General features: G+C 44.8%; 1 protein-coding gene across 10 annotated transcripts in view; it reads right to left on the reverse strand.

The window, feature by feature from the left end:
• The window catches only part of LPP (LIM domain containing preferred translocation partner in lipoma), a 318,284-nt gene that overhangs the window by 179,489 nt on the left and 111,332 nt on the right, over positions 1 to 27,463 (reverse strand). For all 10 annotated transcript variants that reach the window (XM_046898474.1, XM_015291433.4, XM_046898475.1 and 7 more), the window contains one exon: positions 65 to 174. In XM_046898474.1, coding sequence (XP_046754430.1) covers positions 65 to 174 — 110 coding nt within the window. The remainder of the gene's footprint in view (positions 1 to 64; positions 175 to 27,463) is intronic.

Genomic DNA, 27,463 nt, shown 5'->3' on the forward strand with positions numbered 1-27,463 from the left:
ACGTTTATTTCCACTACACTTTTGAATCATTTCTGTGCTCCCAACAAAATTCTTGTCTTCTTACCTGCACGTTGAAAGCAACGTCATCCAGAGGAGGCGGCGGGGGAAAGGCACCTTGTGATGTGATATTCCCGAGGTCATCAACAGGAGGTGGAGGTGGAGGAAGGAAGTCTCCTAGGAGAGAGAATCGAGAGAACTTAGGCTCATCACAGAGCACCAGCATTTTCCCATATCATTTCACAGCATCTTTCTACTGCCCAGAGGGAAAGCAGGTACACAGAGAGGGTAAGGAGGATATACCAGGTCCTTGGTGCCTGGGCCCTGCAGTGACTCATGGAATACTCACAGCTCTGCCTCTATGGCAGTCAACACATCGTTTAACCACTACCTACTCAGCTGCACCCCTCATTGCTGCAGGAGATGGCTATGATGGCTCAGTAATGTTTGCAGATTACTTAGCGATTCCCAGAACCCAGCAGAACCACAGGTTACTTGACACACCACCTGAAGGCAGCAGCATGCAGCTCCACACACCAAAGCTCACGTCTCATTTAACGCTACTGCAGGTGGCTGAAGAACTTGGACTAACGAATACCCCACATCCAGTGGAGTCCTCCAGGGGATCCATCCTGCAATGGATCCCACCCAATTCACTCCCCTCCTCTGCTAGATGACGCCAGCACTATTGGTCATAAGACTACCAGATGCTGACTGCAAGCAAGGACTCCCTGCTGGAGAGGACACTCAGAGGGCTGGACGTGGAGAACCAAGCACAGTTCCAACATCCTACTAGTTTAACAGCAGCTGGAGCCATGAGAGCCAATGTCCTCTTCTCCATCATGGAGTCTGAGAGACCTTTGTGTTTCGTCAGCTTAAAAAGGAAGTTCTTCAGCTCACCTCCTGCATCTCTGCTGCTGGCAGGCAGCCACGCTCTTTGCATTTCCCTTTCCTATAGGGACCTCATAGCTTCACATAATGAACTGCTGGGAAATTCATGGGCTCTTCTCAGTGACAACAGCCAAGTAAGCGGTGGGCCAGTTGCGAACTCAGAAGCACCCATCTCTTTCAACGCCGAGGAGGCCTTTCACGTAGGACCAATGTATAAAATATCTCCATTATAAATTTGCTTTGTCTTAAACTTCTGAAAGTGCAGATGCAAATACAAAGCAGCACACTGTGAAGCCAGGAAAGACCTCTCCTAGAGAGCTTCAGAACAGCATGGGCAGCAGGACTGCAGGCTCTGAAAGCACCTCCCAAAGATGGAACTCAGGGAGCTTGCCATTAGCACCAGATTTGGTTCCCAGGGAGGCAGCTACCTCTGATTTGGACCACTTTGGTACATTTTTATTCCTTCTCATAAAGCTTTATGCTGCAAGCAGAGCTGTTTACTGCAGGTTCCCCCGTGCGCATTTGCAACAGAAGTTTAAGGTAAGTGAATCAAAATGTGGTATTTCATGTGTCTTGGTGTTGTGGCTTTTGGAGGGTTTTAACCCCTTCTGTGAGGAAACACAGGTTCCTCGTTGACCCTCCCCAGCACCATTCCCAGTGACCAAGCAGCAGTTCCAACCCCCTGCTCGGGACAGGGTTGCCAAAAAGGGTTGTTGAACGTGTGGGGCTGGGCACCAGCAGCACCTTCCAGATCTTTGCCATGGAAAGCAGGACAGTTTGCAGCCCTGGGAAGCTTTTCTGTTCTATTTCAAACCTCCTGAATCCATGAGCTCTCTGAAAGGCACTGACCCCCTCTAGAACTTGCAGGGATCTTATTTCCCAGGAAATCAATTTCTTCCCAGTTTTAAGTGAGCATGGCAAGAACAACAACCCACACCAAAAACTTCGGAATCCCTAAGAAAGCATTGTCCTAAATACAGATGCACCAAGACAGTTTGAAAACAACACATTGAAAACTAATTTAAGACAACCATGCTGCTCCAATACACAAAACCCTATGAAACCTACTGGCTCATGAAATTATAGAGTTCAAGACCGATTTACAAAAAAGAAAAAGCACAGTGACATCTGCAGTATCTCCTCTTTGCTCTATAATTAATCCAGCCTTTTATTTCAAATCATCTGAAATACAATACGGAGTAAAAACAAAGGAATAAGTATTTTGAAATGATTCTCTTCAGCGTTTCATGCTAAAAATGCTGCGATGCTGGAACTCTAAGTAAAGTTTTTTCCTTTGCTTTGAAAATGAACCTTCAGCAAACCAATGTGATTTTGCAAACAAATTCAACTCCAGCGGATATGCACTTCCCCGAGAAGACACTTTAGATGATGTTTCTCTGGTCAGCCCCAGCTCCAAAGCCAAAGACTCATCCTCCTGCCAAGCCCTGCCAAGCCATGCTCCTTCATTACAACCCTCCAGTATCCCAAAGCAAAACCTAGGTAGAGAACGGGGCGAAGGGGATGAGATAGGGGAAAGGGCAGGGTTTGTGCGTAAACAGAAGGCTGAGAGGGAAAATAACAACTGCTGTAACAAATTCAAAACAAATATCATTTTGCCCCTTTGGAAGGGCTGTTCCTCCCAAAGGACAAAATATTGGCAAGATCTTTCAGAAAAAGAGCAAAAGGACAGAAACAAAGAGAAGGGCCCTTTTTCAGAGCTTGGAAGACAACTCTTTCCTTGGAGCAGGAGGCAGCTGGCTGTCCGCACCCCAGCCCTGTGGCTGGCTCTGCTCCCCTAAAAGGCAGCCGGGAAGGTTTCAGGCTCAGGAGTAGAAAGCAGATGTGTGATGAACTGGAGGGACCTTGCAGATGTTTGGCCTTTTCCTGGTCCTCTGTAAACAGATGGACTTTTCTCCCTCACAGCTTCAGTTATTTATCCCGCCACTGCGCTCCCCTCTTTCCCACACGCAGCCATAGGACCCATTGAACTCAAGGAGAAACTTCGCTCAAACTGAAGAGGGAAAGCTGTTACTGTATTATTATTGGCAATGCTGTGAATCTCCCTCAGGCACAGAAAGAAGAATCCAAAGACTGTAAAACTTAGGTCCTGGACAGTGCAGTGTTAGATGACATGTGGAAGAAACAGGTCTTCATTTCAGGAAGGAAAGGAGGAAAAATCTTAAAGAAAGCTCATGCTTCATCTCAGTGGTGTCACAGAATCCTAGAATCATTAAGGTTGGAAAAGACCTCAAGGATCACTTAGTCCAACTGTCTGCCTACCACCAATTCTACCCACTGACCACATCCCTCAGTGGCACATCTCCACGGTTCTGGTACACTTCCAGGGATGGTTGACCCCACCACCTCCCTGGGCAGCCTGTGCCACTGCATCACTGATCTTTTGCAGAAGAAATTTTCCCTAATACCCAACCTGAACCTCCCCTGGCACAACTTGAGGACAATCCCTCTCATTCTATCGCTGTTACCTGGGAGAAGAGGCTGACCCCCACCTCACCACAACCTCCTGTCAGGGAGTTGGAAGGGGATAAGGTCTCCCCTGACAGCCTATGTGTCCCCACAGAGTGTCTCAAGTGCATCACTGCTGCCCATCCTCAAGCCCCTCCAGCACCCACCACATAGAATCCCCAGGCAAGAGGCCATGTCTCCTGGTCAGTGTGGAAAAATTCACTGTCACAATATAGAACTAAATAGTTGTTTAAAGCTTTAATAGAGACTACATGAGCACATGACCAAACAGAAACTCATAGACTTTTACCACTGTCTGCCTGATGCCCTCTGGGTACCCAGACCAGCTGAGAAAAACACCCTGTCCGATGCAGCAAGCACCTTTCTCACTCACAGGCAAACACTCACAGGGTTTTGTGTGTGATCAGGCATCATTGCCTTAAGTCTTTGTTTTCAAGGAGATGCATCTGCCAGTCAGCAAATGGATTGCAGCACAGTAATTGCCTCCCCCATTGACTGACACAGTTGTTTAGACATCAAGATTTGCAGCTTTGAAACTTCTAGACACGAAGATGATCTCACATGTTCAGTAAGAAGAGACTGTTTGGGGGGAAAACCCTCGGAAACACAAAATAGCAAAACATCATATTATTCCCTGAAACAATAACTTAACGACATCTATCAACCAACAAAACAGGATTCACACTGGTGCTCTCAGATCTCTGACATCTGAAGAAGATTGCCCAGATGGTTTTCATTTTTCTTCCTCCAAATGAAAACAACCCTTTATCATCATTGCTGACTCTGAGGACGGTTCAGAATTGGTTTGAATCACCTGAAAAACCGAGCTCTCCCCTGGAGTCAGAGAGCAGAGCACAAACAATGATGGAGCAACCCCCACTGACGTGTTTCTCTTCTGATCCAGACTGCCTTCTGGAAAGCAGTGAGCAGACAGTCATTTTCCATTGCCTGGTCAAGCATTTAACTTCTACTGCAGAAAACCAACGGTAGCAATTTGTGGGTGATCCATGGTAAAGTGATTAACATTTACACTTAGAACCTAATTCATCCAGCACTGGGCTGAAATCCCTTTGACTGAGCTCACCTGGAATTCCTCCCCACACCCACAACAACCACTGTAAAATCCTGCAGCGTACCGACCTATCCCAAAGTGCTCCTGAAACGTTATACTGCAAAAGTGACACAGCTCAATAGTTAGATGTAGGCTGGTGACTCTCAGGTGTGAACATGCAACCTACTTTGCATCCTCTTACTCATCACATTGCCCATAACGACTGTTTTCCTGTAACACCTTTATGTCACACCTATCACAGTTAAAATGCTGCCTTGTGCTGGCGGATGCTTTGTGAGATCATGTCATGGATGGTCAATGACACCACGTCAGTGCAGGTCAAGCCGTGACACTCCAGCTACACAACTGACCTATACATACACCACATTCATGGACCATCCCTGAAATAAAGCCAATCCAAAGCACTGTTTTAAACTACAACTTTCTTACCCATCACTAATTCTATCATTTGAACTACTTTTGTTAATCAGCTGCTGTATTAATAAGCAGGGGGAGAAAAAAAAAGAAAAGAAAGAACACCCCACCAGCTAATCTGACTCTCAGCATTAAAAAACGAATACTGAATCTGTCACGTAGTTGCACTAAAAATTTACTTCACCACCTGCAAGCTGAAATATTGCTTTTATGGGTTTATATTGTATTAAAAGGTCACTGGCTGTTTAAGTCTTAAACAGTTTTAATCATTCTAAAAGTCTCTTAACGGTAAGAAAAGGAAGCTCAGAACAAACAGCAGCAGGGATTCTAATTAAAAGGGCCAATTCATCTAATTTTATTTGGGGTTAATTATTCAGGATTCACTCTCTGATGTGTAAGGAATAGCAATTAGTAATTTTAGTGATTTGAGGAACATTGGAGGTGTAATCAGTTAAAATGAGTGAGTGTTTACAACACAAGATGTTGAATTAGTTTCTCCCAGCTGGAGAACAGGAACATTAGTCCCCTACAGTTCAAGACTACGAATCGCAGTCCTGCTTAAAATATTCTCTTCAAATAAAGAAACACACGCCAACAATCATCTGCTAATTTTGTTTACTACACGGTAAGTCAGTCGGCTTCGTGCACCGCGGTGGCTCCTGCTCCTCACCTCGACCTCCATCCCATCGCCCAACTGCCCAGCCCTTGGGATGAGCCACAACCAATTCCCCGGCATTCCTCCCATCTGCACCACTTCAGCACAGCTATCAGCCTCCCGTCACGCAGCCCTTTACTACAGCTTGCTGAGATAATGAAAAGAAGCAGCCTGTGAAACTTTCGAATGTTAATTAACTTCTGTGTTTAAATATACAGAGGAAAAATGACCGCGCGATTAACTCAAAACCTCCAGGTAGAATTCCTCCTATGAACTCAAACCCAGAATAGCTCTGCTGGAATCGCTTTGGATTTCTTCCAGCCGTGCTGGAGCCAGACACAGTCGCTAGAGCTTGCAGGTGGGGACAGAGGAGCGCATGGGCAAGTGCCAGCATGGAGATCCAAACACGGCCATGCTGATGTTTGGGTCTGAGCGGGGACGGGAACTCCAAAGCTGTTTTTTTCACCTCTCAGAGGTAAATGGGGTTTATCAGCATCACGTCATCCACTGGGACCGGAGCTGGAGCCCTGGGCATTGCCTGGAAGGTTTCATCTTAGCATGGCCGCTAAAGGGCACGGAGCTGGCACACTACAGCAAGCCTTCAAACCATACAGCTTTTATCAAGCAACTTCATTTAGCACGAACAGGTGGTATTTTTAGTATCCTGCACGCTGCCCTTTCATCCCTGCTCAGGTCACCGGTGGGGAAAATCCCCCCCATCTCTGGTTCACGTTAGAACTCGTTGACCTCCCTCACAAATACCCACAAAGGCAGTAATTAGTTCACAAATAGGAAACGAGGGCTCAGTTCCCCAACTTATGCAAAACCTCAGCCGCTTCGCCACGCTGGATGCCCATTGTGAAAACATCACTTATTTGATGTGGTTGTGCTTTCCCTTGGCTTGTCCATGAACCCTGCCCAGCAAAGACAAGCGATGTCCCACAGCCTCTGTGCTCCCAGTGCTCATAGAGTTGGGAAAAAGCTAGTTAGCATTCCTCTATCCACATCCTACATACAGTGATCTTACAGCATGCAGCGCTAAGTATCGGTAACTTTTAACATCTATACAAGGCTGCATTTTGGTTCTTCTGCTTATTTTTTCTGGATGACTGTGGTGATGAAGCATTCTCGCTAATGTCTCCTATCAACCCCTTCACAATAGAGATGAGAGATTTTGCTCACCTCAACTCCACATCTTCTGAACCCCACGCAAATGAAGCCATTCTGCTCCCACTCAGATGTCGTTAACACCCAGCAGATATCCCTGTCACGCTGCTATCTGTGTGGAGAAGACGTCTGCTAGGGTCAGAGACCAGCTCTAAGGAAAATAAACCCATCCTTTGCTAAAGGTTACTGAGTTGCTGCAAGAAACAGCCCGTGGCACCTGGAGTAGCGTTCAGTTTTCAGTTCAGTTGGACTGATATCAGGTCGGATATTAGGACAAAATTCTTCTCCAAAAGAGTGGTGAGACACTGGCACAGGCTGCCCAGGGAGGGCATCTCCACCGTCCCTGGAGATGTTTAAGAACTGTGGAGATGTGGCACTGAGGGGAGTGGTTAGTGGGCACGGTGGGGATGGGCCGGGGTTGGACCTGATGGTCTTAGTGGTTTTTCCAACCTTAATGATTCTATGATTCTATGCAAATGCTAATTAAAATCTAAGCTAAAATAGAGGGAAGAAGAATAGCCACAGGATTAATTGAGAAGGATTAAGCAACATTCTTTGCCACAGATTAAGCATTTCAGACATATCCCTTAACCCCACTGTGCCATGAGCGTGCACAGCCTTCCTTTGCCTTCCCTCCACCAAGCATATTTGGAAGGAGAGCCTGACTTGGTCTGTGCAGCAATTAGTATGATGAGACCCTACTTTGAGCTGCAGCTGCTCAGGTCAAATAAACAGGGGCAAAAGTAGTTCCAAATGATTTTTTAAAATGACAGAAAACAGCCTGCTGAGATGGAAAGATTTCAACAAAAACAACTGGAAATAAGCTGGAAATCAGGGCATCTAAGTCAGAAGAGCAAAACCCCTCCTCAGAAGAGAATCACACCGCATTCCTACGTACACCCTCTGCTTCCGAAGAGCAAAAGCTCCATGAAGCAGCTCAGCAAGAGGAGCGTGGTATTACTCAGAACAAAACCGAAAACGGTTATCTGTTTGTTTATTAGATTATGGTGTTAAACTCATTTGTTCATCGCTAAGAGCTCCTGACGAGAGTTGACACAGGCATTTATTTACTAAAGGAGGCTGTTGTGAAGGAGTTCTAAAAATGAGTTATGTCACTGGATGTAGATCGCATTCACTCTGGCTGTTGTGGCATGGTACAACTAAAACAATTTCATTTTATTTTTTGTCACAAAGCACCATAGGTCATCATAGCTTTCTCCCAGAAGAGGCAGCCGAGGAAGACGGGGACAGCACCCTTTCTTATTACCAACCAAGCTCTCCCTGCACCGAGTGATGACATACAAAACACTGCACAGATCAGGAAAACGACCTCCCAGAGCTCCTGATTGCCAGGGGACTTCCTCCAGATTCAGAAGCTAAAGCCAACAGTTTTTAAGCAATCTCAGACTTATCTTTGCTTCTAATTGTTTTTGTTTTGTTGGGTGTTGTTTTCCCACTTTGAAGGTGAATTGAAATCTGAACAGTCAGAGGAAACACGATGTGCTGCTGCCTTGGCTTGAATGTCAGAGCCAGCAGTGGCCCATGCTGCACAACACTGGAAGAGCTGGATCCATCCTACCGGCCCAGCATGCAATGGAGGGAGACAACAAAACCCCTGCTGCAGCTGGAGCATCTCCTTCGATGATGGGGTCCACCTGCCTGTAAGGCGTCCTCTTCTCAGAGCCTGCTGGCTGCCTTGGTAAATTGGAACAGAACCACCCAGTGGAAAACTGCATGTACAGTTCTCATAGATTAACTGAACAAGAAAATGTAAGCTGATTTCCAAACTGGCTCCTGCAGTTCCTCCCTTCCATGTGTAACTCTTAGAAACATCCACACTTACAGACTAAAGCAGAACACATCTTTATCAGATATGTCACTGTTTCCAGCAATAGGAACAGCATGGGCTTTCTTTCTTTCTTCTGTTGCAATTAGTCAGTGCTATTGGGAAGCAGAAAAGCTGTCTAGATTTTCTTCATGCTATAGTTTTCTTTCTCATTCACCAAGTATAACGCTTGAATATAAAATTACATCCTTAATCCTTGAAGATTACTCAAGATAAAATCAAATGCTGGACAAACAGAATTCATTTCTGTTTTCTTCTTCCCAAGTAACTAATGCTCAAAATCTCCATATATAAATATAGATTTGTATTTCTATATAAATACATACGGATTCACATATGTATTTACATATAGTGGTGGTCTTTGTGGATGAAGTTTGGTTCCTTTTGCTGCTATCTGCTGTAAATGTCACACATGATCTAGCTAGATCATGGAAGAGAAATGGGATTATGACAAAACAAAGAATAATGGGGGTATCAGGAGATGCCTTACATCTTCTCTACAGTACTTTTGAATAGCATGGAAAGCAGAAGGGAAAACATGATGCTGGCTCTCTTCTTTGAGGTGAACTTCACCCTCAAACACTGATCCACAAGCTGTCCTGACCAGTGAACATTACCCAATATTTCAAAGTTATTATACACATTTATATGTGCAGTTATCATCATATTCTAAGCAGAAATGCTTTAAAATTTACAATTTTTGCATAGTTCAGCAAAGTAACTGAGCTTCCCTTACATTGGCCCCCTGGCAGCTCAGAGACCCCTAGATAGGAAAAAACTTGCTGAGCTGACTTTTTAAGTAATTACAGTTATGTTTTCTATAGCCCACAAAATCCAAGTACCCCCTTAACCCACCCTACTCTTTGTAAGTACCTGTACTGGTTTTGTGGAAAACACATCTCTCATCTTGCACTCCCTACAAAGATGATCAAGATATCGCAGTTATTTGAACTTCTGACCATTCTGAGAAAGCAGTCAATTCCACAAGCAGTTTTGCAGTGACTATGCTGAGTATAAGGTGCCTCCCTTCCAGACAACAAGTCCTAGGGTCTGGCAGCAGCCCAGGGAAACAGCAGAAACCAAGAAGGGGCCCTTGCAGTGCAACACACCACACCAAAAGCAGGGTCAATTATCTGGTGAAGAGAAACCTGGGTGAGATTAATTTCAGCTTGAGTTAAAACTTTTATCTATAACCAAGGCTACAGAAAATGAATTACTAAAATACTTGTGGATGTTGTTAAAAGGAAAAATGTGGAAGAAAATTAAAATCTTCTGCACAGATTGTGGTTTTCTTGGAAAGGCCAGAGATTGTATTCTTGTAGAAAATGTTGTGGGGAAAAAAAAAAGATAAGCTGTAGTAACATACTGCTCGAGCTTCGAGGCTGGACTGCTGGAATCTCCACTCTGAGGTTCAGTTTTCCCTCAAAGCTGCAACTTGGACAACTCTGGACAAAGAATTAAACTGACCTAGGTGAGGAATTTCTCATGATTTTCTTTCTATCCCAGCCTTACTGCAGGAAAGCACAAATCCATTCTTTTTCAGACTGATGACTGACCTTCATTCCTTCATTCCAAATCCCCGCTCCAGTATTGCTAAACTCTAAGAAAACAGCTAAAATGGATATACTGTTTGAGTGTGTGCTCAGGGAGCAAGAGAAGAGTCATCCAAAGTGACTGCCTTACAGTTTCATGTAGTTCTTTCAAAAGCTCTATCCTAGAAGAATTAAATAATCATAGTTGAGTTTCTTCGATGAAAGACACCCAAGTGAAGAGTACCTTATTTAATGAGAAACAGAACATTTAGGTACTGGGGCTGTAAAGAAAACGTGAAGTAATCAAAAACACACCTAAGAATGATCTGAAATCAGCCAGTATTAATCTACAGAACGGACGTATTTCGAATTTGAAAACGCTGACATAACAAAGCTTTAAAATCCAATACCACTTCTAGGCAAAGCTTAGATGTGGCTGTTGAAGATCATGTAAGAAACAGTGCTTTCGGTTTTCAAGAGACTAATGGATTTACTCTAAACCCTTATCAGGTCACATATATATCACGTCATGTCATGGTGATTAGCATCTCTCTTGATTAAAATCTTTAATTCCGGTGGATTTAGATGGCTGCTTTGAGAGTCATCAGATGAGAGCCCAAGGCTGGATGTGAGCACCAGCACAGAACAGCGTGCTGCGATCTCAGCGTTGATACCTACCTTCGCTCTTGGAAATGTTGCAGCTAAGATCACCTGGCCAAGATGGGAAAACTAAGGTGTGCGTCAGGTCAGCCAGCAAAATTTTGCAAAGCAATAGCTCTGCACTTACGAGGAGAAAGAAGATAAAATCTACTTTGGCTCCCCTTTACTATATATTTAACAGTTGCAAGAGAAAAATCAGATGACTGCTTAAAGCTTGGGATGATGCATGCCATCTTCAAGCTATTCTTGAGTGAAATGTTTAATGTTTCATGTGGTTTGGAAATGGCTTAAATTCCCTGCTGAATTTTTCATGCCCGTACACAATTTAGTCTTTATCAAAAATTCTCCTTCTATTATGTACTCTGCAGAAAATGCAGAAATTCTTCTGAAGGATTCTGGGTGATGCAGTCGGCTGCATTGGTTCAGCTTCTTTTTTCCCCCTCTTTTTCGCTTGCTGCTTTTCCCCTGGGGTTTGCACAAAATATCCCTCCTCAGATATGCCCACTGCAGCTATCTGCACTTCACCATTTGTGCTAATCATAGAAAATTACCGACGCTTTCTCTCTCAGTGCCTGTACTTCAACTGAGGAGAATGGGAAGACAGAAGAGCACTGAAGAGGGGAGAAAAGGTTGCAAACTTCTGTACGGACCCTGCATTTCAGCATGACACAGAGGGTATTATAAGACAGTTTTGTGCAATAAGACATCCCCACGAACTCACAGCTGCCCTCCAGTGCCCTGTGTGCCAAGCAGTACGTGCTGACGGCACCAACTCGGGTTGTTTTGTTCTCTGAACACCTCCACTTTGCTGAGCCTACATCCCCCAGGCTTCCAGAAGTATTAACATAAGTCACATGCAAATATTATGTTAAAGAAGCTATCCCCATAGTTCTATTTCTGGAGATTCATCTTAAAAAAAAGCTTCCCTAAAATACGGGAACAGGACCTATATCATCTCTTCATAAAAGAAACACACTTCTAGGCTTCGAAAATCGTGAGTAAACAGTTCAGACTTCCTTTTATACTGTAAGATTTCCTTCCCATAAGACGCAAGATATATTGCCTCAAGGGGAAAGCAGCTTTAAGAAGAGGAAGCTACGTGTGCCAGAATTGTTCTCTTCCATTATTTGCAACATCCTTTCTCCCTCCCATTGTTTTAATAGTTCTGGTCACCAAAGTACCTGCAGCAAAACACCAAACCCCTCAGCACAGCATCTCTCTGCCAAGAACCCCAAACAAACTCTGCTCCTCCTGAATCTCACAAAACGTATGCTTTCTGCACATACACTCTATAAAGTTCTGATAGGAAAATGGCTTTGCTAATAGGTTTCCTTTCTGCTGTTCCCACCAGAACAACACTTGAGGAATGGATGTCTCACCAGTAATCTCCCACTTACGTGTATTTTTGAGAACTTTGTTGAATAGAAGGGTGAAGGAGGGAAAAAAAAAAAAAAAAAAAAAAAGGAAGAGAACACATTCAGTAATAACCAGTTTCAGAGCATAAAAAGAACAAATCTGATGTCTGATGTCCCTACACGTGACCCAGAGAAATGTTCCACTTGCACGTGCTAACATGCAGCACAGACTCAGTTACGCACAGAGGTTCAAGCACATGCTTAAATGGGACGTCCCATGGGGCCTTACAGAGCATGTATCAAATTGGGCACTTGTTGAAATGCTTTGCTAAGCAAAACGACCTGTTTACGTACTTTCCCCAAAGCCTCTGCTGAAATGAGGCTGAATGGCTGCTCTGGTTCATCCCTGGAGATTCCCAGTTCTTCCCGAAAGCATTGGTTTACTGGGATTTCACTCCTGTACATTCAGCTGTGATGAATCAGTATGGGTGCCGTGGTTTAGACTGAAATAGAGTTAATTTTCTCCATGCAGGCTCATATGATGCCATGCTTTGGATTTTTGATGAGAATACCACTGATAAGAGAGCAATGTTTCAGCTGTTGCAGAGCAGTGCTTGCACAGAGCCAGAGACCTTTCTGCTTCTTGAGGGACATGGGTTAGTGGGCATGGTAGTGACAGGTTGATGATTGGACTAATAATCAATAAGATCTTAGTGGTCTTTTCCAACCTTAGTGATACTATGATTCTCATGCTGCCCTGCCAGAGAGGAGTTGGGGATGCACGATGAGCTGGAGGAGACACAGCCAGGACGCCGACCCAGACTGACCAAAGGGATGTCCCATACCTTACAGTGTCATGTTCAGCAGTAAAAGCTGGGAGAAAGAAGGAGGAAGGGAGAACATCCAGAGCAGTGACATTTGTCTCAACCTCCAGGACTGAGAAACTGGGACCCAGGAATCTGCCTGCTAGAAATGACAGCATTACCAGAGGTGATAACAGGACCACAAATCCCCTCCACTGATCCACTCCATACACCCCAGCAGGGTCCCTGCTATCTCTGTAATTTCTCTTAAATTCTCCTATAAGAGGAATAATGTCTCCAAATTCAAGCAGAGGAGAATCCAGGGTTCCCCCAAAACAAAAATGACTTCATCTCAGACAATAGGAATCTGCTGCTAGAAGGCCTGAATGGAGTTGCTAAAAATAAGCAAATATTCCCAGTCTTTCTGCACTCCCTCCCTGAAGTGAAATGATCAAGAGGATTAATTTTAGAGTATGCACAGTTTTAATGTGAAAAAACTCAAGCTGCATCTTAGCTTTTAAGCAAAGACCAGATGGAAAGTCTATCATTAGAAATGCCAAAGGGAGAACACACTCAAAGTTCGCTCCAGGATGGAAAGGTCAATTCTAGTCATCCTTGTTTTAAATGTTCTCAGAAGCACTCAAGCTTTTGTAATAACATAGTTTTCTTTCAGTTTATCAACTTGATTTCCTTCAAAATAAAATTAAAAAAAAAACCTCCAGAAGAAAACAAAAACCACCAAACAACACAAAAGATGGAATCTTTAAAGGAAGGTGCCAGCTGTCTTTTTTTCTCTTCTACACAGCAAAAGAATTGTTAAATGTTTAATGAATTATTGTTTAGATGACGAGAAATGCCACAAAGATGATCTGTTGATCCCAGACAGGGTTGTTTACTTAGAACTTCTCAGGGAGACCGACAACACGATCGTCAGCAGGCAGCGTGTCAATGGTGCCTGCAAAGATGTGCATGGCTCATTAGGTTCCACTGTTGATGAAGAACATGTCAAACTGATGGATACAGACCAGGTTTCACCAGTGGGCTCAATGCAACAACTTAAACCCCCCCAGCATCAACTATATTCCATCTGGGCAATGTAAATACACTACCCCATGTACACTGTAACTACTACTGCTGACAAGATCTGAGAAGCTCTGTGAGGAGCAGCTTGGATATTCGGAAAAAATTATTCTCAGAAGGTGTGGTGAGGCATTGGCAGAGGCTGCCCTGGGATGTGGTGGAGTTACCATCCCTTGAGGTGTTCAAGAAACGTGAAGATGTGGTACTAAGGAACATGGGATAGTGGGCAATATTGGTGGTAGGTGGACAGTGGGACTTGATGCAAGGTCCAGACAGCTGCATTTATGGAAAACCACTCAGAGGAGCCATCGCTGATCTAACTTTGCAGCAACTGGGCTGCAAAAGTGCCTGAGTGAAGCATCATCTGTGCTATTGTTGAGAAAGAGACAGTAAAACAAATACAAGACTTGGTTCTCAAACACCATGCTAAAATGTTGGGGCTCACGAAGAAATGCTTTGTTATTTATCAGCCACTTGCAGTGATTATTCCATATAAAATAATTAACACAGGGGAAGCACAGAATGCCCCAAGATCTCTTCAGAAACCTATTTAAAACGCACCTCCATTTTAATCATTTACGATTTGCATTAGAGAAGAAAACAAAAAGGTAGGAAATCTGAGATCAAACCTTCCCTCATCCCCACAAATAGATATTCTCTGCCTTCCAATAGACTTGACTAATCATTTTTCTAAGTAGCCAAAAGGTTTTGCAATTAAATGCTTATTTATATGAGAAGCATCTTTCTGCTGTCTCTGATGCCTCATGAGTTTTATGGCTCCTCTCAAAGAGCTTTCATTGCTCTGGGCATGACAAAGCCAAAACTGCTACAAGACAAAGCTCCATTCCAGTGACAGACCGAGTTCCCAGAACCTTCATCACCACTCACAGCAAGAAAGGACCAGAAAAATAAATGAGAAAGGGAGCCTTTGACTGCTAAGATCAGAGCCACTTTGCTGGGTAAATTTGGCAGCAAAACATATCTGGATGGAGTGTGAACTGAGCGTATTGGGGCAGGTACACAGGGATTAAATAAACGGAGCCTCACAATTCCCTTCCAGAAGACCCATGTTTGTGGTGACAACTGAGCTTTCGACTGCCAAAATGTGACCTTTCGGTCCTGACATTTAGGCCCTGGTTTTCCAACTTGTGTTCCCTCCGCCTCCAGTTTCACAGGTGGAATTCATAGCACTTTAGCTTCCAAACAGTTGGCGGTGTACACCAAGCACAAGCCCGTGCCTTATCCGACTGGTTCTTAAAATGGAATATTCTTGCTCTGGAGACCCATGCTGTGCCATGCTGGTCGGTCAACTTACAGGAGGTGCTGGACATGCTGTATCTCTGGGGAAAATCAATGCGACAGCCGAAAGCCCATCTCTCAAAATAGTCACCGTGCTGCTAAATTTTTCTCTTTTATTTATTTCCCCACCACAGTTACACAACACATTCCTGACGGGGCAAAAGGGATAATTAGCAAGAGCACTTTTAGACACACGCAAGCAGGCAGCGCCAAGCTTGAGAGTGAGCACTATCATATGAGAAGCGAGAAGATAATAGTCTTCCCATCTGAGGAATAAGGAAAATGGATCCACCATTAGTTTGTCTCAGGAACGCATCAGGAAAGCACCAAATACACAGAAGGGAAGTGCAATGGTTCAGCAGTTATTTAAGAAGCCTAACAGTGATTGTAGGGAAGAAGAGCTCAGCTGTAATCACGCATCACAGCTCTCGCCTTGGGTCAGCTGCTAAGTTTGAAGCATTTTCTGTCTGGCCAACTAGGACAGTTTACAGGCATGGAGAAGTATTTTAAATATCGGAGTTTTCAGGCTCAGCCAAACCATTCATTTCCTCTAAAATGGTCTAAAAGACCATTGTCCCTAATGAGGAAGGTGAGCAATCCAACAAAACTTACGATGGCTGGAGACCCACCACTCCAACCTCCTGCTGGTAGGGGGTCATTTCCCCTTATCGAGGGACACGTCTTGCTCCTACAAATGCAGGGTGAGTGCTGATGTGCTAGGAGAAGTCAGTCAAGCATTCCCACATTACAAATCCAACAGCCTTTTCTGCTGTAGAGGAGGATTACAGGCTTACATTCTGCAGGACCACTGCTGGCAGGGAAAATGGGATCAAATGAATTTAATCCAAACTTAAGGCATAAAAATAAGGAGCCTCATTGAATGGATTAAGCAGGAGACGTACATACTGTAGCACCTCATACATTACCTGTTACGACTGTGTGGTCTCACATCCATGTTGACAGTGGAGGAGATGCAGGCCAGCTGTGATTTTACCTGGGTCATGCTTTTTTCATGTGTTCCCTCGTCTGTATAAATTCATTTTTACGTAAGACAGCTGTGTCAAACCTGAGCTCCCAATGCAATTTTCCTTCTACACTTGCAGAATGAATTCAGGCCCTGCTTTCCCTTGGGCACCACACAAGGAATTACAAAACGGCTTGGTTTATGCCCAAATGGAGCACAAAAAAACGGTGCAAAAAGTGGTGTCAAAAAGCACAAGGACTCAATTACAAAATCAAGATCTATGAGAATCTCAGTCCCAGGACAGTGAAGGGTGGTTATCAGGAACATTTCATCTATTTGTCACCTGGGGCCATTTGATAAGTCCATTACTGAGAAGAAACACCATTTACCACGAGTTTTGAGGCCTACACTGCGCTTCATCCTCTACCAGTTCTCCATGCCTTCACCTCCGACGAGACATAAGGGTAAGCCTAAGCAACAGGGAGTCAGTTTTCAAGGAGTTCAATTGCACAGCAGTTCTAAAAGCCAATAGAGAATTAATCATTTTGCAGAAGTTGAGCTCTCCGCCTGCAGGGCTGCTTGGCTGTGTTGAGGAAGTGCATGGTGTTGACTTCCCAAACTAATCACCATTGCAAGCCCCCAGCGGTATTTATAGAGCTGGGGGAAAATTTCCAGGAAACAGTGCTTACTGGCACTCCCAAAAATAGCAAAGGAAACTATTCAATTACTAAACTTTTAAGGAAGAAAGTCTTTCTTCTTCGTGACAAGACAGCAAAGTAGCAACCTCTATGATCTGCTTGTGAGCGGTTACAATTAATATTGTTCCTTATCTCAGTTTTCCCTGACAGCAGTAGATGTTACTCCTAAGCTATTAATTCTGTACAGCTGCAAGGTTGCTTTTTTCTCCTTTCTCTCCTACTGATTATTTCCAGGATAAGATGCTGAAGTCAGCCCCATCTCAGGAAACTTTAGCAATTCTCTCCTGGAACACGTTTGCAATACAACCCATAGGGCGAGCCAGAGCTCCCACACACGTGCTTGAGCAAAGTCAGTACCAACAGCAGCACAGCCACAGCTTTCCCAAACCATCACCTGACTGCCCAGGACCCCAATATAGGGGAATGGTTGCAATCTTCTGCAATCAAACTGCGCCAATCTGCAGGTTAACCTGCTACTGGAAGCCAATCCCACACAGGGGTGAGCAGATCCCTCTGCACAACCTAGACATGCCTTGGGGTCAAAAAGCAGACAAAAGCATAGGATAGGCATAGACTGGTGGCTGGATGAGTCACAATAGGTATCTGTTCTCATTTACACATGCAACAGCTTTTGTATGCCTCCTCAGAGTCAGGAATTAAGCCAGGATTTCTGAAACATTTTCTCCCCTCATTAGTTTTAATGATGCAACTGCAAAACTGAAAGAGATTTGACCATCTTAACCTTACCACTGAACACACATGGATTTATGCTGTTGCTTGGCGGGGCCAAGAAGGCCATCCCAGACACAGACCTCTCTCCCAGTGCAGTGGCATATCTCATATACCCCATTTGGGAGGATGCAAACTAGCAGACCACAGAAGTGCAACTTTCTGGGGTAAAATAAATAAATACAATTATTTTAAAAGCACAAGAAATGACTGCATGAGGTCCTCTCCATCCTGCAAGTGCCCAGTTTTATTACTACAACTACTGAACATGGAAGCCTTAGTCCCAGCATGGCTGCTGGGAGGGCACACAAGCCGTGACACTGACCCCATCAGTTTGCTTTGCACATGCCACTGTGGAGCTGGGTGATAGAGCAGCGTGCTTTGGCCAGCATTGCCTTGGGAAGCACGCAGAGCTCTCCTGCAGATAAGATTCTCCCATCAACTCCTGCCTGAGTCGCGCCGACCCCCCTCCGCTGCCTTCTCCCTGCCATTGTTACAGATAATACAAAAATCTGCTACTTATTTTTCCTAATGTCTCCGTTTCAGAAGCTTTTCCCCTTTGTTTTTCTGAGGCCAATTAAAAATAAAAGTTTACCAGGAAGACGACAAAAAAAAAAAAAAAAAAAAAAAATTGCCTGATATCATTGGATTCAGCCTGTAAGGATCTCACACATAAAAGAATTATGTCCCTGAGCACTTTCCAGCAGACTTTCAGAAAATTTCATCTTTCTACTTCCCTGGCTGGATAGTCTGTTTGAGTAATTTTCTCTTTCTCCTGGGGTTGGTTGCTAAGAGACGCGCTATTACTTCTCTCTCTCTTATGACCCGATTACTATGATCAGCAAAGACAGCGTGCAGACAACAACCTGACATGGCTCATACAAGAACATCGGGCTCGTTACAAAATGATGGACTGTATTAACACTCCGCAGCTCCTCCGCTCGCCGTGGCCTTTGCAGAGTCTCCAGACACAACTGGGGGCTTTTACTTCCCCGGATTCTGAAGTGCATGTTCAAACATTTTAAATCACAGGACTGGGAAGGGAGAAGAATGGACTTTTACCTCCTGTGTTTTGCTGCCTGTCAGCCAGAGCAGCATTAATGGATCTGTATTGAGAAACGCTCCTTTCCTTCCCCTAGCAGAGAAGTAGCTTGGGAACCATTATTATCCCTATTCACCCTCCTGAAAAAACTTTGCAAATACACAGCGTGCTTCGGGTTAGTGCATTCCCATAGACAACTCAACAACACGTTGTAAAGCCCATGCTGACACTTGTGGAGCTGAGAGGTGATCTGGTCCTGTAAAGAGCGGAGCTGTATTGCTCTGGATGAGGAAAGCAGCAGGAAATGCTTCCACCAGAGGTGCACTGTGGTCACAAGGAAGGCTCCGTGACTCCCAAAGTGCTCCCAGCATGTGCTGAGATGGCTATAGCTTCACACTGTGCCGCTGCAGAGGGTTGCAACTGATGGGACTGCTGAGGAGTGGGCTGAGATGGGGACTTGGAGCTCAGACTGGGAAAGCAGATTGAGAGGCACACAGGGCAAAAAGCTGGGGACAATTGCTGGTCCAAGGCTGGCTGGCAAGGCACAGGATGTGGTCAGAGACCTCAAAGATCATCAGTCCCCTGCAAGGTTCATCAAATTGGTTTTTTAGAGAGTAAATTTTAAACACTACTAAATCTAATTTACTTCTAATTTACAATTGTGCTTACCAGCACTGTTTCAGTACCATTTTCCTACTCCTGCCAGACCCCTTCCCTTCCCTCCAGCCTGCCCTTATATCTAGAAAAGCTGTGGACAAATCTTTCAGTTTCTTAACAGAAATGGCCCAGATGTCTCTCCTCTTACAATGCCTTACCTCCATGACATTTCCCATAAATTCAGTGTTCAACAGAAAAAACAAGCCGAGGTCTTACATCAGCATGATTTCTACCATGCTACGAAGGAAACCCTTTGTGCCAGGCTTCCCATTATGGTTTGGTCATGTCTAGACTAAACCAAAACCTTTCCTGAGTCATTGTCATCACACAAACTGGAGTGGGAGATGACCTATGAGTCTTTTGGTTAGTCCCCACTCCCAGGCAGCATTTTCCCCCCTGAAGCTGGGTCTCTGCACTATCTACTCAGCACCCAGAGCAGCTGAAGGGAGAAGGGTGCTTCCTGGCACAGAGCTATGCCAAAGAATTGCTGGATGTGTAGCTTCAGCATTGCACTCCACAGCTCCTGAAATAGTTTGGGTAAATCCCCAGTCCTTGTGCAAGCTTTTAGAGCACAACTGCTCTTCTGTGGCTAGGACCTTCCAACGTGCATGCTAGTTAAACAAGGCAGAAGGGGAACTTTTAAGGTAGTGATGTCTGTTTATTAGGAACCAGGCTGGATCCCTCTGCTCATCCCCTTCCGCACCAGCACTCTGCTGGGGAGCCGGAGCTGCAGGACTCAATAGTCCTGCTCATGGACCCTCAGCTCTCGCACCAACCCCCCTCGGTGTGCTTTGCCAAAGGGACGAGCATGTCAGGCCTTGTATATTTAGTCCAAATTGTAATTGTGCAGTGTTTGCTGCCAGAAATGCCTGCTCTTTGGCCACAAGTACAGCTTCTGTGGCTTCAAGAGTTGCTCATTCATTCTTCTAACCTTTTATTAGACCAACCTGTAATATAATCCAATAGACATTTATTGGTTGCTCTGACTTAGCAGCACTCTGTCTGGCCGGGTAAAAAAAGCTTTAGGCAGGAAAAAGGAAAAATATACGTATAATCCTTTATTATAACAGTTGGTTTTCACAGCATAAAAAAGCTGCACTGAGTGAGCAAAAAAGTAAAAAAAAGTTACTTGACTGTTAACTATCATGTAACAATTGTTATTATTTAACAGACCAGCATCTGGAGGATGTTAAAATTTTAGATTAAAATAAAATGGACAAGTGCTGCTTGCTCGAATTCAGGCTATTTCAGCATTAACACTGCTCTCTCACTTTGGGCATCATAGCTCTCTAGAACTATATAGAGAATGAACATTATCTCTTAAAAAAGTAGGTTTGATATAGTCAATGACAGATGTTTGCAATCTGAGTTATAAAAAGATGGCTTCTTTCCAATCCAGTGTATGTCAGATCCATCTTTTTTTTTTTTTTCCTTCCTTTTTTCGCCCTTTTGCTTTATTCTGCCCAAACTATTGTGGTTCACAGAACAGGCCACTGCAAAGATGAATCACTATTCAATGTTTGAAATAATGAAGTGGAAAAATTAAATATAGTATCTTGAAAGGACAGACAGGAGGAAAAGAAAAAGAGAAAAAAAAATAGGCATGGCAGAAAAAAAAAGAAAAATCTACCTGCTGAGGAGTAGTGTTTGCTTTATGATACCAAATAACAAAGAAAATACAAGCTCACTCACCAGAATGAAAAACGAGGCTGCGTATTACTTCAAGCAGTTCCCAAATAAGTGGCAATATGTTCCAAAGCCTCGGAAAGTTTAATATTTGTAATTCTAACAAAACACAGTCAGAATTGTTAATAAAATCTGGTGGCTTGATTTGACATTTTGCGAACTACAGATAAGTATACTGGTTCAATAACAGTCTTTATGCATCTCTTTTCCGTTGCGTTTTTCCCAGTGCCATTATCAGAGGGGGTATTTCAAAAACAGATAATGTTCATCCTGAGAGCAAAGCCAGGAGGAGCACAGACCTCCGTGTTTGTCTCCAACAAAAAACAACACAAAAGCAGACTCAGACACCACAGTCCAGCCCAAGCAGTAACTTCTGGTGAGATGAGCACAACCACAACAGTAGGGCCCACGCAGAGGTGCCTTATTGACACCTGCCATCATGACAAGCCCTGAAATTGGCCACAGTGCTTGCAGACACACATCAAAACATTGTGCCTCCATTTAACTCTACGCGTAAGTGGTGAGAAGAACCAACACAAAGAGGTAGAAGGACACCGAAAAGGGATGCCTGCACAAAGGGTCCCATCTAAGCAGCACTGACATGTCGCAAGCTATAGAGCACAGTTTCAGCACAGCTCAGCTTGTCCGGGGCAATTTAAACAAATGAGAACCACCACTAGTTTCAAATTGGTTTCACTCGGCTCTTAACCATCAGGGAGGAGGATGTCGTTAGAGAGAAATCAATGGAGACTTCTGAAAGGCAGCTCCAAACTGGTTTTCAACAGCCCCCTGGTGAGGAACCTCCCCCTTAGTGAGGGAGTCCCCATTTCCCTCATGTTCTGCAGGCTCTGGGGCTCGGTTTGTCCTTTAAATGCTCTTGTGGAATAGGTAGCAAACCAAGGAGAGGCCTGGAACTTCAAGTTCATTTTCCCTGGCAGTATTCTGTAAGTGCCCGTGGATGATGCAGTTCTGACACTAATGAATAAAGCATTGCTTCATCTGCTTCACTTCGTTCAGCACAAGAAACACACAGAAGGAGAGCAAGGATTTAGAAGGGCTTTAAAACTTTATAATGTTCATTTCAAAAAAGCTTTCTTTAAAAAACAAGCACCAACGTGGGGGCTGTGCTTAGGCAGTCAGGATGATTTGCCGCAGCGGCAGTATTCCTCTTTATTCCCACAACATTTTTCAGCTCTGCAAGCTCAATCCACGATGGGAGCAGAAGAGGGTCTGAGCATTTCTCAGCCTATTTTCTTGTCCTATCACTGAGATGCTGCCTCATCCCCAGAGCATCAATGACTTTATCAGCTGGTGGCAAAGCCGGATGCAGAGACCAGCAGGTCCCGCTGGAAACTCTCTGGGACGTGCAGGACCCAGTTCAGCCTCAAAACGACCAAATAACAACATATTCCCATGCTTTATGCAGGATGCAGCAGCACTCCGTATGCACAGCTCACACCACTTGCAAGTCAACCAGCTTTGCTTCCACTACGGCTAAATCACATCATCTCCTGTTAGCTTGGCACTGAGAACACACACAACACACCACCAGAGCACGGCTGACCCCCATCTCGCTGCTTGTGAGTGTGAGCCTCCTGTCAATGATGACCAAAAGGCAATAATATGCCCCCAGAGCTCACAGGTGGCCCTAAAGAGAGCAAGTACACCTCTGCCTTCCAGTAGCAGGGATTACTCTTGCCATGCTATGCAGCAGGCCCAGCAAAGACAACCAGAAAAAAGCAAAAAACCTGCAGAATCTCCCAAGTCAGTCTGAATTTATCCTTTCAGGGCTCTCATCCAAGTAATGAATAGACTCTGGAGCTGTTTAGCTTCTATGAACTGTCAAAGATTGCAGAACAGGGAACAGCACAGCTAAAACACTGAGTGTCTATTCCAATAAATCCATACCCAGGCTTCAAAAATTAGACAGAGCTACCGATAGCAGCTGCTGTAAACAAAGCCCACTAGGTATGCCTGCCTACAAGATAAAACAAACAGCACGATAGCTCATGCTCCCAGTCCCTTACAGACACAGCAGAATAAAATTAGCTACTGCTCAGGAGCCTCCATACGGATGAAGAAATAAAGGGCAGAGAGGGTCAGGACCTGGGAAACCTGCATCAGCTGGGTTCAAGTGAACACAGCATGGTGTCAACTATGTAATCTTGCCCTGGAGCTAGCACTGATGCTGTGCCTGGCCCCACGAGTTGCAGCCCTCTCCTCCAACTAATGCAGATGGAAAGAAGAGATGATTAAAAAAAATAACACCATCACCGCAAAACAAACAAACCAACCAACCAACCCATGAAGATCTCAAAGACCTGTGCGTGAGCCTCCTGTCATTCATCATGCCTGAAAGTGCTCCAAGGAAAGAAAGGAGAAGGAAAGAGCTTGCTTTAATTCTCAACTCTTCAATTAGTTTCCATTATGGAAACTGGAGGAGGCTCAGGGGAGACCTTATCGCTCCCTCCAGCTCCCTGACAGGAGGTTGTGACAGAATGGGGGTTGGCCTCTGTTCCCAGGTAACAGTGATAGGATGAGAGGTGATGGTTGTAAGCTGCGCCAGGGGAGGTTTGGGTTGGATATCAGGAAGAACTTCTCCAAAAGAGTGGCTGGGCACTGATACAGGATGCCCAGGGAGGAGGGGGCATCACAGTCTCTGGAGGTGCTCAACAACTGTGGAGATGTGGTACTAACAAACACAGGTTAGTGGGTGGTGCTGGTGGCAGATGGACAGTGGGACTAGGTGACCTTAGAGGTTTTTTCCAACCCTAACAATTCTATGTTAAATCCATTTTAACTGTTTCTGCAGGTATTATGTTCACCACGGTTGACAATCACAAGGAAAAGACATCATTCAGCACTAACTAATATTGAATTTAGAAGGAGTCAATGGCATAAACTCAAATGGCTGATTTTGCAAAGCCTGTCCTCAAAGCCTCTGAAGGGCTGACAGAGACAAATGCCTAAATGTTGAATATATATTCCAAGATATAGATGCTCTATCAGCTGCTATGGCCTTGGTGATGCTCCTTCTTCAGAGCATTGTGCTCTCCACAAATCCACAGGCTTTACTGTCACTTACTGCTCCTTCCTAGCAATGTGTGCACTGTGTCCCCTTTCAGGCTTTCTCTAGGTGTTCCGATCACCCACAGCCCATAGGCTTGGTTTGCATCAGCACTGCGCTGCTCCTTGCTTGCCCTGCTTTGTGTCCACAGGATTGTATTGGGAGAGGAGGGCAAGGGGGAAAGAGCTTCTGAGGTTATGAAAACCAGCTTGAAACCCAAAGGATGCAAACCAAAGACAAATCACACCACAAAGCCTGACACTCTCACTGTACTCAAGCCATCCAATGACCAGAGGAGCTCCAAGTCAGGATTTTCTGAGCATCCGAGGCTGACAATAGACTTCAGTATGGTTTTGAAACCCCCCTAGTTCTGGCCTCACAAGCCCTGGCAGCACCCCAGCAGCACTCATTTCAGAGCGCTTGCCAGCTCTCCTCCTCGTGCCATGGAGCATGTGAGCTCCCGCCAGCACTGAAATACCAATTTTAGTGCAAAAACTGGAAAGCAGGAGAAAAATAATTGGGAGGGAAAAGAGGAAGGGCAATGCTTTTAAAGAAACTGGAAAAGAGCCTTCTGCTGTCTCTCTGTACTCTTAGCTCAACACTCAGTGAAGGAGAGCCCACCTGAACTGACAGCACAGTTCTGCAGTCACCACCTGCTGTGCACGTTGCTGGATGGGGTCTGCTGAGGGATGGGGGGAGGAAGCATGCAGTCCTAAGCATACGTGAGCAGTGAGAGAGGAGCGAGAGGTGTGGACTGCCAGGACCCATGGCAGGACGGTGTCTCACACTCATCTCAGGACTCACCTTGCCCCAGCACAGACAGATGTTTTCCCATCTGCAAACACATCCAAGGATGCTCCATCAAAAAATCATCCTCGACCCCAATGCTCCCACCGAGTGGCTTTTTTAAAGCCACTGCTTGAATGTCTGGACACTGAATTTTCATTTCTAGCCTCGCTCATTTGCTGTTTCCTTCCCACAGACGCTTTTTTTTCTTGTACAAAACCACATTCCTGTAGCTCAAACAGCTCTCCTCCATCTGTGGGGTAAATACAGAGCTGTGCGGGACTGCAGAGATCACAGTGCTAAGACTTCCCAGGATTGAGTCCATGCTGAACAGCAGTGTTTGTACCCTCAGGTTGGACTTACTGAAAGCAGACACCAGTAGCAACTCTTCTCACAGAAGAGGAGCACACAGTGGTTTGAGCATTGTGCTGTGCATGGGGCTGAGAGGTGGGGGGAGCAAAGCATCTCCCTCCCCAAAGTGCCAGGGAGGAAGCATCAGAAGCACAGCGCAGCAGCAAGGGACCATATGGACAGAGCGGGGAGCAGATGAGCCCCAGCACATGGCCGTGCCAGCAGAGCTCCTGCTTGGCTCTGAGACCCCGACACAGAAACTCATCCCCATCTCCAAAGAGAAAGGCTACGACAGGGCAGGAGGTACAGACTCCAGCACAGCAGTACGCCAGGGAAGGAGCATTTGAGGTGAGCAAGGTTAATCCCCCATGAGCTGCTGCGACAGGGAAGGCTAGCACTAAATCCTCCAGAAAGCAAGACCAGACCGCAGCACGTGGAAGTCTGGTCCATAAAAACACAGCTGCACCCTCCTCTCCAGCTAGCTGTGCGGCAGAAACCCGTGCAGCACATTCATCAGAGCTGTGTTCTTATTTATTATTGTTATTACTACTGCAGTCATATCCCAAGGCCCCCAAACAGATCCCTGCGACAGCAAGACATGGTCTCTGCTCTGATGAGTTGACAAATCCAGCTCAAAACAAGTCTCAGCAAGGCAGCGTGGCAAACAGCAAGGGGGGGGGGACCAGCACCACCAAGAAAATTGCTCACTTAGCTGGTCTAAACCATGCACGCCTTGACTGCTTCCAGCACATTAAAATGCTCCTGCTTTATAAACTGCTGGCTGTCGCAGCTTTTGTTTTTAACTCGTTTTAACCATTTCTAACTCATCTCCGAGTTCCTTTGAGTCAAACAATGGAGGTCACTGAAAAAACAAGCAGGCAGCCTGGAGGAGAGAAGAGAGCCATAAAAAGTGAATGAGGCATGGTGGGCTAAATGTTTTCTTGCTGTCTCTCCTCACCTGCCAGATCCCGGAAGCCTCATGTTCTCAGGGTTATATATGGCCGAGCTAATGGCTTTGCACCAGCTGCTGACACTGACCAGCAGTGTGTCACCTTCTGAAAGTGGATTAGCTTAAGCTGCCGGTACGCTGTCACATCACCAAGCCAATCCCTGATCAAGTCTCCACTATCCCTTATTTCTTCCAAGCCTGTCAGATGATGATGATGGCATCTCTAAAAGTCCAGAACCTGCAGAGGCCCCCCATAAGTTCCCCAAATCTCCCCGTTTCCATCAGATCCGGCAATGTTCAGTGCTTGCAGGACTGTGTACTCAGCACTGCACAAGAAATGCTGGTGAGGCTCATCTGCCTTTCTCAGTCTGCAGTATTGGGGTGCTGCTTAGAGCACGTCTCCTTCCCCCAGGGCCAAGAAGCAAAGAATTTTTTAGAAGGTTGTTGGGATGCTCCTAAGTCACTTATAATCAGATCTATAATAATTAAAGCATCAACAATTAAGGCATAGTGATGTTTCTGGCTGATCAACAACAGTTTTCCTGAGGAACAAACGTGTCCTTTTTCATTATTATCTTAAATTGTAGAAGAATTTAAAAAAAAAAATCACAATTTCCACTTGACTTGAAAGTGACATTTTCATCGCAATTCAGAAACGGATTATTTTTACTTCTTTTAATTCCAAATGTCTTTCTCTCCCTCTTCCTCGCTAATGTTTTGTTACTGAAGGCAACAGAACAGGTGCATATGACTGAGTTTTCCCCTCCAACACATTTTCTTTTTTCGTTCTGAATTCTCTGAAGTTAAGAGTGGCAGAGGGAAAAAAAAAATGAAACACAGTCAGACTTTTCCAACTTCTTACTAAATGTCCTTAACTTCAGAAAATTGCTTAAGTGAGAGATTTAATATATTGCTCTGTTTTTCTTTCTCCTTTCCATTATTATGGAGCCTTCCTGCACACACTCTGAAAAGAGCAGAAAAAGGGGGAAAAAAATTACAGACAACTTTCGCCTTATTACACTCAATACAAAAGAGGGAAAAGTGAAGATGGTACAAAGAACATCCACAACTGAAAATCAAAAGCTGATTTGGCAATTTTCTCGAGTACAGTGGAGCCTGTACCCAAGTTTATCCCTTCCTCCATGTGTCCACAGAACAGGAACCCAACTGCTACACTTGCTGCTCAAATGCATGAAGACAGCTGGACTTTAAAGGCAGGAGACAAAGTGAGGCCAATGCACGCTGACTGGAAAGCTTTTGTTTTACTGACAGAACA

This window comes from Gallus gallus, chromosome 9 (assembly GCF_016699485.2).
Source record: "Gallus gallus isolate bGalGal1 chromosome 9, bGalGal1.mat.broiler.GRCg7b, whole genome shotgun sequence".
NCBI classification, from domain to species: Eukaryota; Metazoa; Chordata; class Aves; order Galliformes; family Phasianidae; genus Gallus; species Gallus gallus.